A 12,466-nucleotide genomic window follows, 5' to 3' on the forward strand; every position below is an offset into this window, starting at 1 on the left:
AGTGCTGACCTGCTGCATTTTTCCCTGGTTTTTTTTTGCATTTCCCCAGTTGTATCAACTTCTCCCACTGAAGGAAAGCCAGGGTTATAGCTTCAGGGACTACTATCTGGAAGAAGACAACGTAAATCCATGTGTGTCGCTTGACAATCTGTCATTAAATGGATTTCTCTACATACCCATTTCTTCTGACGGCGAAGGTGACGCCTATGACATTTTCAAAGTAAGAACCAGCCTTTCATTTTTCTTTTTTTGTTCCCTTTTGGAATTCAGTCTCCTCTATTCTTCTAACTTGTCCTGAAGAGCTTTTGAATGAAAAAACAAAAAGCTCATTTGCTGTAAACTTGCTCATGTTTGTATGCAAACAATAACCAGRCCCAGTTGCTACATCTACTTAGCCTATAAGTAGCAACTGAGTACTGCTCTAAAACATTAAAATTTTGAAATGTCTCTTCATAGCAGAGTTATCTGCAAATGGGCTTGGGTAAGGAAACAGTCTTGAGAAATTATCTCTAGTGCCATAATAATAGAAACTCCTTGTTCATTCATGTTTTCTTTCTCTGGTTTAAAAAGGTCTTTAATAAAGTATCATTTAATTTGGTAACCCACAAATCCACGTATACAAATCCACGTATACTCATCCAAAGTGCCCTGCACAAGGTTTTTGGGTACCCTYAGTCCAGTGCATTTCATATATGCCATTTTCAGCCAGGCAGCTGTCCCCAAGGTAGGCCTATGGCCTTGCCTTTCCATCTGATCATGCCAGGATTTAGCCTTAGTATAAGAATAACATGATAGAGACTCCACACCTCTGTCCAACCAGCCTATCTGGAATTTACATACAAGCCTTTGTTATTCTGATCAACACCAGACTTAAGTACATCYATTCTTGATATACTAAATAAAGTTTATTTTCAAACAATTTTTTTGCATATCTTTTGTTCTTCTTTCTCTTTGTTTACTAGGAATTGGGCTTAAAAGTCTTCACTAGCAGCAAGATCCATAAGCCTGAACTCTGCGAGCATTACCCAGAACACATGATGGAAAGGAGTTACAGTGGTTCTAGTACCTTCTTGGTTTTACCTCTCACACAACCTCCTACAATTTATCACCCTGCTTCTTTCCTTCCCTCTCTGAATCTTTGCATAATAATTATACAAGCAGATCTGATTCTATTCTGATATATTGAACTAATTCAGGATCCCTCCCTTCTGGACCTAGTCCTSAAATATGAAACTGATCCATCTCTGCCTGCATTTTCCCAGGCAGACAGATGTGCCTGGCTAGAACTGTGTGTGTGTGTCGACTCCCACACCAGCCCCTACAGCAGGGGAGATTCTGTAGGCACTAAAAGTCTTTCAGCACAAAGTAGTGGCTCTTTTTTTTCTCATCAGATCTGAGTCCAKCTATGAAAACCTAAAAAAGGAACATCTGCTTCTAGGCAGCCACATCTAGCAATAGCTAGAAGAGCAACTAGGGCAAAAGCAGGCCAAGACAAATAAGAAGCTGATACAACCATGTGGGTTGATATTTTACCAGTGGGGGCTGAGAAATTTGTTTTTTTTTCCCAGTTTCCCCACTTACATGACTATAAATGGCTAGGTAGGTCATGTCACTTCTCTGCAGGTTCAGAGACTGTGAAGATAGGAGACTATTACTTTTGTTTGTCTGTTTTCTTAAACAGATCTGAGATTAGAGAAGCTATATAAAAGACTCACCTATATCACTGCCAGCTGCTGACTTTTATGGTGCAGTATCCCAGCTCCAATTAAACATTTCTAGCTTTTAGTCCAGTGACAGCTTCTAGCCTTCTACTTGTAAGAGATCAGAGCTTTGGTTTTGAGGTGGAGGATTTGTCATCRGAGTATAGCCCAAGACAGCTGTCTGCTTTGAGAAGATGTAAAGTCTTCCAAGGCTGATGAAAAAGCTTTTCATAAGACATAACAGTCTGCAACATTGTGAGGAAGCATCTTCCTGTATATTTGCTAATGGCCAGAGATGTAAAGACCCATATTTGTTTTTTTWAAATTCCTAGGTACAGGGTTAAGTGTGGCTTCTGTTTCTGGTCATGTATAAATGCAATCAATTATTCAGCCGTGTTATTAAACCATATGCCATGGCATCTGGGTTTATCTGGGGGCAGTAAGTTTCACATTTGATTCTGTATTGTTGTAGAAATATACTCTCAATAACATCATCATGCATGGTTCTTTTGGCACTGGTGGSTTTGCTGGCAGTGGGGGAAGAATGCTCAACTCGATCCAATCTCTGTAAGAAGAGAAGCAACATTAACAAAAATTAAATACTGAGATTGAAACAGAGAAATTAATCTTTCCAGTGGCCAAGATGTCAAAGCTGTTCTTTCAATTTTAAAATTTTACCTAAAAATAACCACTACTTGGAGGGAAAATATRTTTGTGGTTTAGAATAGAGTGTGACACATCTTTTCCTTTCTTCYTGTCCTTGAATAAATTTGCTAGTCTCTGCAATGAATCTGCATGGAGAAATGARTTATGACATGGTAGAAGATATGGTTGATGGCAATTCTATGGAGACTGTCCGGAAGTACTTCCCTGAGACATGGATCTGGGACATAGTTTCAGTGAAGTAAGTGTTTAAGGGAATGCAGAGTGTGGTCGCTGGCCCAAAGCCTTGGGACAGGTGAAAGTCCCAATGGAACTATCAGTAKTTCAGTGAGAGGGGTATTTCTAGTAGACAAACAGATTTTTTGCAGTCATTAAGTATATGATGCTTTAGAGCAGCATGCAAAAGCCAGTGTCTGCTCAGGAGTTTGCTGTCAGAAGATGTTGCTCATTAGGCTGAGAGGGGAAGAGAACACCAGAATATAACAGAAATCTTGTTCTCTGTGTTTCACCAGCCCTGAGGGAAAAGCTGATCTAAAAGTGACCATCCCTGACACCATCACTGAGTGGAAAGCCAATGCATTCTGCACTTCAGCAGACACAGGCTTTGGCCTGTCCCCGACAGTGTCCCTGAGAGCCTTCCAGCCCTTCTTTGTGGAGCTCACCATGCCCTACTCTGTAGTGCGTGGGGAGTCCTTCACRCTGAAAGCCACYGTTTTCAACTACCTGCCCGCCTGCATCAGGGTAAGAGATGCTCAACAGCTTTGCTCAGCCTAACAGGTCAGAGAAGAGTACAGTGGGGCATTTTTAACAAGGTTTTCCAAGCCAGATGACTGATCTGCAAATTTAATTTCATATAGGTGTACATATGTAGGAACACTTATATTCAATGAAGAAGGAATATGTTTTCCTGCTGAAGTTTTGAAAGCTGCATTTGATTCAGAGCCCACAGCTTTGCTACTGAGACCTCCAGCCTTGCCATCACAAATTTATGCCATTTATTTCTATAGAAATATAGAACTCAGGTTCTTCACAGATGAAAGAATCATTGCATGTCCACCTGGAAACTCCAGGTTCAGCAGGGTGGATACCTGTGTTCAGCCTTCAGTCTCATCTCACAAAACCTCACAGAAGATTTGTTGGGATATGCAGACTTCCTGTAATTTGTTGCATCTGTCCCTACGACACTGAGCAGAGCGATGCAGCTTCACCATTCTTATGTGCATATTTTTCCAACAAAAAACACAAGAGAAAATTTGGGAAGTGCTTAGTGCAGAATATCAATTGCCTTTGGTCAGTTTTTTAGAAATACAGATTTTTATTCTAAAAGGAATGAAGCTGAAACAAGGAGAGACACTTATCCAATCATTGTAATGCACTCTCATTGATGTCCCTGCCTTTTTTGCTTTGTTTGCTATTTCTTATATTCTTTCTTATCTTATTTTGTTTGCTAATTCCTTGTTCCACTTTTCCTTGTTCCCTTATTCTACTTTTCCTTTATTCCTTTATTCCCTTATTCCCTTATTCCCTCATTCTTTATTCCCTATTCTCTTATTCCCTTATTCTACTTGTTCCCTTACTAGCTTTCCCACTGCTGGKGTTTCATCTCTTCACCTGAATAATCATGAGAGGGGTCTTTAATTCACAGGACAACCAGTCCTATGCTATTCATTTTCCCAGAATYGATTTCCTTTTCCAAAGATCCTATTCTCTGCCCTTACCACCCTGATCTCTTAAAATTCTACAAATTTCAGTCATTTCCCCCTGTATTAGGCATTTCTTGCTCTGCAATACCCATGAGTCCTCAGCCCCACAGTATGACYAGCTCCATTTCCCATTTCCATGTACTGCATTGTGTGTAACAACTCCAGTTTCTCTGCAAACCCAAATTTCAACCCCTTCTCTGTACAACTGGCAGGTCAGTGTGTCTCTGGCTGAATCCACTCATTTCCTGGCTTTACCAGTGGGGATACAGGAAGAATCCTACTGCATCTGCGTGAATGAAAGAAAAACTGTTGCTTGGGCAGTAACACCAAGATCTCTAGGTAAGAGGATTGGACAACAAGAAGATACCTGTGTATGGAATCAGATTTTTGATGTGGGAGCTAGGTAACTCCAAACATATTTATAAGGATCTTCTCTATGGCAAGAGTGAGTATCCAAACCCGAGGTTGAGACACTACACTGAGTGTAGTGTTTCCAGGTCCTAAAAGAATCATGTRTTACAGGCCATGGCCTTCCCAACATTTTAATATAAATCACAAATTCCCTTAATGCATGCCAAGCACTCAGACATTCCAGCTGGGACCTAAGCATGTCTTGTCTTAATGTGTCTGGGTCTGAAATTTTTTAAACAAAGCTTGCTTTCTCTGAAGCCTCCCAGAAAAAGACCATTTGATTTATGACACTTGCCCCATCACTACTCTTCATGCTGGTGGACTAACACTTGCTTGGGTGGCCATCMCAAAGGAGGTGGTCTGGAAGGTTGCATACAGATGGAGATAAAACCCTGTCTCAGATTTAGTTCTCCTCTTGGAAAACTCTGTCATGCATCACAGAGTGCCCAGCCCAAACACAAACCCATATTCCCCTGGCTCTRCCTGGMAGGGCTGACTGACCCCTGTTTCCTCCAGGGCAGGTGGAGTTCTCAGTGACCACTGAGGCCCTACAGAACCAGCAGCCCTGCGGGAACTCCGTTGTGGAGACCCCTAAGAAAGGGCGGAAGGACACGGTCATCAGACAGCTGCTGGTKGAGGTACGTGGGTTGCTGATTTTGGTGGCACAGAAAGCGGCAATAGTAACAGCAAGAGTTGCTGTGTGATAAGGATTTTCTGGTTTAACAGTGAGAGCAGCARTAATGGCTTGTCCAACTCTTATTCTGCAAGCTTTTTCAAAAGAAGCATTGATAAATCTAACACAGGCCAATAGAGCCCATAATTTACAATGTTGCCRTCTCACAGTCAAAGCAGGATCTTACATTACAGAGTAGGACAGGAATAATAAGGCAGGCAATAATGACAGGTTTTTCCGAGACACATCATATCAGAGATAAATGAGAAATCCTTGGGTTTGCCRGTAATAAATCACAGGAACAGCCTGTGAATGGAACACTAGCTGGAAAGCTTATGCTTCTCTTCCAGCACATGGCCATCACTCTGGAATATGCATTACAGAGATGCTGTTGCACTCTGGAATATGGAGCAGCCGCCACAATCTGCAAATATTTCTAAACAAAACTACCATCACTGTTTTGAATTGCTTTTATTACACTTYTAAGAGAATRTTCAAAACAGTGTAACTAACCTTTYATTTTTACATTCTTTTGTACACTTCTTTTCTTAAGAAGTGCTTTTCAATGATAAAAACACAGCTTTTCATATGATAAGTTGCCAGTCATACAATTAATCTGCAGTATAAGGTGCTATTAGCACACAAAGAGTACCAGCTTATTGTATAGGGAAATCTGTATAATAATAAGTCCTCCTTACACTTCAGACATTCCAGTTTTCAGTAAGGCAGAGCTAGGATTCATCTATCTTCAGGAAATGTTTTGCTAAACTGAACACAATGAAGCAACAACAGTCCTATCTGCTAGAATTCCTTTTTGTTTTTTATTATTTACAAATAGATTTGAATGTATAATACATGAACAACTGTTTAATTTTTCGGGAAATTTTTCCTAATTTTATATGCGCCTTCAGAAAAAAGACTGTTTTGTTTTTTGAAAGTGCAGGAAGATAGACCACTGTACAGTCTTTTCTCCCAGATGGCAGGGGAATGTAAATTACTGAATAACTATTGGAGTTACTTCTATCAGGGAGTCTGAGAGATTGCTCATCCTATCCTATTATTGTATTGTGGTAATTAATCTACAGCAAGCCCTGATGGGATGGAATTGGAGATCAGCATCCAAGGCTGAACAATTAATTAGCAAGGCTGGATATGGTGTAACATTCTTGGGGTGAACCAGCATTGTCATGAACACATGTATGACAATATTCCCTGCAGCAGGCAGTTCATTCCAGAGAGAGAGAAGTGAGTGTGCCAAAAGCCCCAGGGCATCTTCTTACCCCTCCCCACTTCCACCCAGAAACCAAGTATCACTGACAGCTCTTCAGGAAAAAGGATTTTTTTTTTCACCCAGGAATTTGTCATCAAGGAAAATCTTTCAAATAATTATAATTTGTATGTTTTGATTTCCTTTTGAAATGTTCAAAATCAAACAAAACAATGGATTTCTCATTTAGTTGCATATCAAAATGACATACTGAAACAAACGAGAGGTGCCTTTTCAACAGAAGCATTTAGCTCTGTCATGGTTTATCCAAATAGCTTTTCCTTTTTTACTTTTTTCCTGTTTTTTTAATACTTTTCTGTCTTTCCATACTGAAGAATGAAAGACAGTGTATTCTGACTGTGTGAAAAAGTGAAGACAATGACACCAATTTTTACGTGCTGGGGAAAAGTATCAGCTGGCAAAAGCTGGAAACCAGTAAGGAAATAATGGGAACTCTCCTATTTAGAGGTTAAAAAATTGATGCGGGGAGCTCACTAAAATAAGCTCTGACAAAAAATGTTCTCTGGCAAACATCTGATTCCTGAGTTTTCTAGAAAATATTTTCACCCATCTGAACAGAAAATAGGGATTCTTTTCTGACTTCGAAGACTGGACTAGAACTCATTAACCAGTTGACTGTGACATGTATTTAAATTTTGGTTGTTGTAACATGTCATCACTCAGCCATCACCACAGCCCAAAGAGCTCTGCTAGACTGAGTCACAGTGGGTGACACCTTGGGTGACACCTTGGGTGACAGGGTGCAGTGGCTCTGTTAGTACTGTTGGTAACATCACACTGCATGTTATTTCTATCCCTTCCTGTGAAGCTGCAGGGCCTCTCTCAGTAATAAGAAAGAAAAAAAAATATTACATTTCATACTTGTAATTGGCCAGCATGCTACAGCTCTCAATTATCCACAACTTAGCACATGGAGGAGGAAACTTTCTAGGCAGTTTTCAAAGAGCCCCTTTTAGTTTCCCTTTTGATATTTCTTCCTTTTCTCTGTTGCTGTTGTTTYTCATTTTTTGCTTTTTTCTTTCTTGCCCTTTTCCCCAAGCCGGAAGGGACTGAGATGGAAACCACGTACAATTCTGTGCTCTGTGCATCTGGTAAGAGTCATTTGTTCCCTAAGACTTTCTTTGCTGAGAAAGAAACTAAAGGGAGAAGAAAAGGTTTGTGAGGGTTCCACTCTGAGAAGAAAGGAGTAGGGATCTGATAAAATTGAACAAACTAGATGCATGTCCAACTGTTAGTGAAAACAATTCTTCCTGGAGGACAAGAGCTGAGGAAGTAATAGTGTCTACAATTAGAGAGGGAGAAGCATTTTTTTTAGGAAATTAGGCTGGCCAGGTCATTGCAGGGAGAGAATATTTGGGATTTGATAAGGTTATTTCTACTGCCTTTTATTTAACAGGTATAAAACTGCAAACCAGACTCTGCAGCAAGCCAGGTCTGCCCATCAAAGCAGAAAAGGCCAGAAGAATAGTCTGGAAAAAGTGTATTTGTCAGTCAAAGCAGGTTGATGGTGCTATTTAGAAGTCCATGACAATCTGTCTGTGAGGGTATTGCAGCCCAAACACAAAATTTGCAGGATGAGAAACTTCATCAGCAAAATTACAGATTAATGGATTTGTTGAAGTCAGGAAACCCCTATTCAGGGGTCTCACCCATGGATAGCTGCTACCCATGCATCTAGATAACTCTGGAACTCTAACCAAGGTAATCTGCTTTTTACCCCAGAAGAGTCAGTGTCAGATACCGTCTCCTTGGTTGTCCCAGAAACTGTGGTGGATGGCTCAGCCAGAGCATATTTCTCAGTGCTAGGTAAGTGAAACCTCCTTTAAGTGTCACATGCTATTGTGAAACACTGCCACTTCAGGCTGCGCTCAGTCTAATGGCCAATTTATGCCATAAATTGTCCCATTCCCCAGGTGACATCATGGGCACGGCCATGCAGAACCTGCACCAGCTCCTCCAGATGCCCTTTGGCTGTGGGGAACAGAACATGGTCCTGTTTGCACCCAACATCTACGTCCTGGACTATCTGAACAAGACAGGGCAGCTGAGTGAGGAGRTCAAATCCAAGGCCACTGGATACTTAGTGAGCGGTGAGATGGGACACACATTTTGCCTTTCTCTTCATTCCTTCCCTTGGTTATTGGATAAAGGATACCCTTGGCCAGTGGCCTGGATGACCAGCTTAAGGCTGTCTCTAGAAAAGAACAGGATTCTGGTAGGTTAAGGGGAGACAATACAGTATCTATAAGAAGGAATCCTACACTCAGCTGGTGGCACAGGATGAGACACAACAGCATCCAAAAAGGAACACGGRAAAAGTCCAGGGCTATAAATAACTCAGAATTTCTCTCCCTAAGAAAAACACTATATGAAATACATAAATCAGATTATAACCACTAATCATGWCAGCTGCTTATGTAGATCTTGAATTCTCCTTAGGATTGAGGTGAAGAAATTACTGCTCATTTTTGACCAGGGCAGAATTTTACCATATTACCTCGATCACATTGACAGACACAGCACCCATGGAGGTGCCCATGGTGGACATCTGCTGACTAGCAAGGAGTTGTTTTGACTCAGTTATTTTTGCGGGAAAATTGCACTCCAAAGAAAATTATCCTGTTTTCTTCATTCCTATTCCATGTAGGACTTGCAYTTTTAATCAGCTCTCCTCTGGGAACCATTCTCCGATTTCTCTCAAGTCTGGGATGCATTTATCTCTCCTTATGCAGTTTTGGGCAGAGAGCAGCCATGATCACAGATACCCAGTTTCCAGCTGGTTTTGGTGAGAGGAGGTACACAAGAATAGAGATATTCAGGGCTGGGGGTTTGCYTGAACTTCCTCTGTAATACTGAGCAGCATAGCTCACACTTGTGCCATTTGTTAAGGATGACACTGTCCTATGTGGGCTACATTTCCTTTGCATGGCCCCTTGAAAAGCACTGCTACAACTGAAATCTCTTTTTACTCTCCATTTCAGGGTATCAAAGACAATTGAAGTACAAACACCGGGATGGTTCTTATAGCACCTTTGGGCCACGTTATGGGCAAGTTGGAAATACCTGGTAAGACTTCAGTACCACTGGCTTTTCACTTCTGCCCTCTCATTCCTCAGTGTTCTCTAGTCACTGTGGAGTTTGGAATGGAGGTGGAGTTGAAGTTATATTGGTCCTGTGACCACTGATGGATACAGGGTCTGCTCAGGATGTCTTGGTTCCCTCTGTCATTTCCAGGCTCACWGCCTTTGTCCTCAAGTCCTTTGCCCAGGCCCGGCCTCACATCTTCATAGAGGAGAAGCACATCCASGATGCTTTGAACTGGCTTACTCAAAAGCAGAAGGARAATGGCTGTTTCCGCAGCTCTGGGACACTCCTGAACAATGCTATGAAGGTAATGTGTCCCCTGGTTGGCCCCACATGGCCGTTGTCAGGCTGGAAGTTGAGCATAATTCAGTCAGGGATCAACAGAGTTATTTCATTACTTGGGAGTTGGGAAGAGGTGAGGAGTTACATATGTGAGCAATCACAGAAGCAGGAAGCAGTCAACAGCACCTTTTTAAGGACTTGGCATGAAAAGGAGGCCAGGAAGAATTGGTCCTTGCACGATGTCGATACGTGGCACAGGGAGAAGTCAGGGATGCTGTGTGGGATCAACAAGTGCTTTTGTGTTTCCCTGCAGGGTGGAGTCAATGACGAGGTCACACTGGCAGCCTACATCACTATTGCTCTGCTGGAGATTCCTCTGCCTGTAACCGTATGTGTCTGCACCCCACCCTGAGCCACAGATGGTGCTAACCTGCCCTATTAGTATCCCAAAACCCAGATTATCAGGTCCCTTTACCTGTGCAAAGAAGAAATCCTGTCTGAATAGTCTTTTCATTTAAGCCTAGACTGAATTATAATTTTCCTCCATTTTCCTCCCCGTCCAATTCTGTCTCCTACATACATTTCATTAACATTTTTCTTTATTCTTTCATGGACAATAATGGATTTGCTCCATATAGGTTGGATTGACAGTGAGTTAAATAATATTTAATAATATTTTGAAGTGAGACCAACAGGTTTTCTGCACCTACAGATCATTTTATTTCTTGGTGATTCCTGTTGAATCACTCTTGGGCCTGTAGTGCAGACACAATGCCAGATCTGTAAGAAAGGATGGCACACTCAGGCATTCATTCTCACTTTCTCTGCTTCTTCTAGATGGTTTTGTGRGAAATCCCCATCCTTAATGCATGAAGAATTAAGTATACCTTTAGGTAATAGAGGATACCTATAGGGAATATAATCATGGCACCCTGTGAARAGACTGAGGACTGCTTAAGAGCAGTGTGGGGTTGGTCGTTCTGATCTCTTCACCTTGAGAGGATGGTGGTGCAGGTAAAATTGGGGTATGAATCACAGCAGAAGGACTGTTGAGCCAGTGTGGTTGCCAGGCAGCTGCAATCCCTCTGCTCCAAATGTCATAGGGACTCTTTTGTGTCTGAAGTTTTTTCCTGTGTAGCAAGAACCAGCAGAAGAAATTATTTTGTCAATAGGTGGCATGGATAGCAATAACTTCACCGGAAGGATATTGTCTCCTCATTATGTGTTGTGTTTAGAAGCCAAGATCTCAGGCAGAACCATATTGGATAATGAGGATGTTTTCWGCTCCCTTCTGAGTCTAAAACTGTCGCTGAATGTGAAGGAGGGGGTTTGTCAGTATCTGAGTGGGGCATGGGTGCATTTCAAGCTAAGCTGCATGAACTCCTAAGATTAGCACAGTCCTTAAAAAATTAAGGCTATTGGCAATCACTGAGAGTATTTCTATGAGTAAAATAAGCCATTTTAAACCCTCATAAAGAAATCTTACTAGCACTGTCCTGAGCATGTGTGACTACTGCCACATCCTGTCATTAGACTGGTCATCTCCCCAATACTTATCTTACAAACAGTAGTAGGCATGGGAAAACTTAGGTGTGGCATAGACACAACCAATTTTGGTTTTATTTTTGCTTTCTTAAAACCAGCTGAACTGCTTCTCCAAAAGGGATCACAAAAGATTTCATCTTCCAGTAGAAATGAAAGTACAAAGCAACAGAAAAATGTCTTTTCCTTCTAGACCCTTTATTTAACTGTAAATGTGCTGTTAACTCTCAGGTCATGGCATGTGTTTCCTGCAGAGCTACTCCTTCAATTTTATAGCAGATTTTCCATCAGAAATGAGGAGCAGTCATGTGTCTTGCTGAAACGTTGTGGGGCCACAGTGTCTGTTAGTCATAACACTACATTAAGTAGCCACCTTTTACTTTGCTGGAGTGAYTGTTCTCTTAAACAAAAACACACATCGTTAATGTTAACATCACAAAAAATACTCAAGAAAATACAAAAAAATCCCAGATTTTTTTCTTGTGCACATATAGAGTTTACCACCAAACTAGACTCTACATTACTTTAAACAAAATGAAATTCTTTCAAAACACCCTAGAAAAAGGGAACCAAACAAAAATTAATGGATAGAGAAGAGGGTGAAAGCACAGAACAGTCTCAGGATGATAAATGAAGGAGTAAAGCCAGTATTCAGTACACATAAAGCAATGAAGTATTTCAGAGAACTCCTCTTACCTGGAACACAACCAGGCCARTAATTCCTCTCAAGGAAGAAAGATTGGAGCCCTGCTTCACAGTCTTTAAATCAAACTGGGAAAACCAATGACAAGATGTACTAAAGAAAAGTAGATTCAAGATAAGGAACAGCATTTGGCTACCCATTTATTCTAAATAGGATTACTAAGCCTGGAGAAAAAGGGATACACGATGGTAAAATCTTTGTCAGGCCAGAGAGCTGGGATGCTAAGGGTCCATGGGTACCATACCTATTCCTGTTGTTCTAAGATGGACCTCAGTCCATGACTGGATGACCGGATTCAGCTCAGTCTCTCTCTCTTCCAGCACTCGGTGGTGCGGAATGCTCTGTTCTGCCTGGAAACAGCAGCAAATCAGCAGGAAAACCATGTGTACACCAAGGCACTGCTGGCTTATGCCTTTG

At 41.4% G+C, this 12,466-nt stretch overlaps 1 protein-coding gene across 1 annotated transcript in view; it reads left to right on the forward strand.

Moving 5' to 3' along the window:
• The window catches only part of LOC130580319 (alpha-2-macroglobulin-like), a 38,137-nt gene that overhangs the window by 18,028 nt on the left and 7,643 nt on the right, over positions 1-12,466 (forward strand). Inside the window, exons 16-28 of the mRNA XM_057377737.1 lie at positions 50-220; positions 963-1,062; positions 2,478-2,604; positions 2,876-3,104; positions 4,279-4,405; positions 4,994-5,115; positions 7,478-7,529; positions 8,161-8,244; positions 8,352-8,528; positions 9,420-9,504; positions 9,673-9,829; positions 10,118-10,192; positions 12,370-12,459. Of these exons, the coding sequence (XP_057233720.1) occupies positions 50-220; positions 963-1,062; positions 2,478-2,604; positions 2,876-3,104; positions 4,279-4,405; positions 4,994-5,115; positions 7,478-7,529; positions 8,161-8,244; positions 8,352-8,528; positions 9,420-9,504; positions 9,673-9,829; positions 10,118-10,192; positions 12,370-12,459 (1,596 nt within the window). The remainder of the gene's footprint in view (positions 1-49; positions 221-962; positions 1,063-2,477; positions 2,605-2,875; positions 3,105-4,278; positions 4,406-4,993; positions 5,116-7,477; positions 7,530-8,160; positions 8,245-8,351; positions 8,529-9,419; positions 9,505-9,672; positions 9,830-10,117; positions 10,193-12,369; positions 12,460-12,466) is intronic.

The sequence above is a fragment of the Malurus melanocephalus genome, unplaced genomic scaffold (genome assembly GCF_030028575.1).
Source record: "Malurus melanocephalus ecotype Western Australia unplaced genomic scaffold, MMel_1.1 scaffold_322, whole genome shotgun sequence".
Lineage (NCBI taxonomy): Eukaryota > Metazoa > Chordata > Aves > Passeriformes > Maluridae > Malurus > Malurus melanocephalus.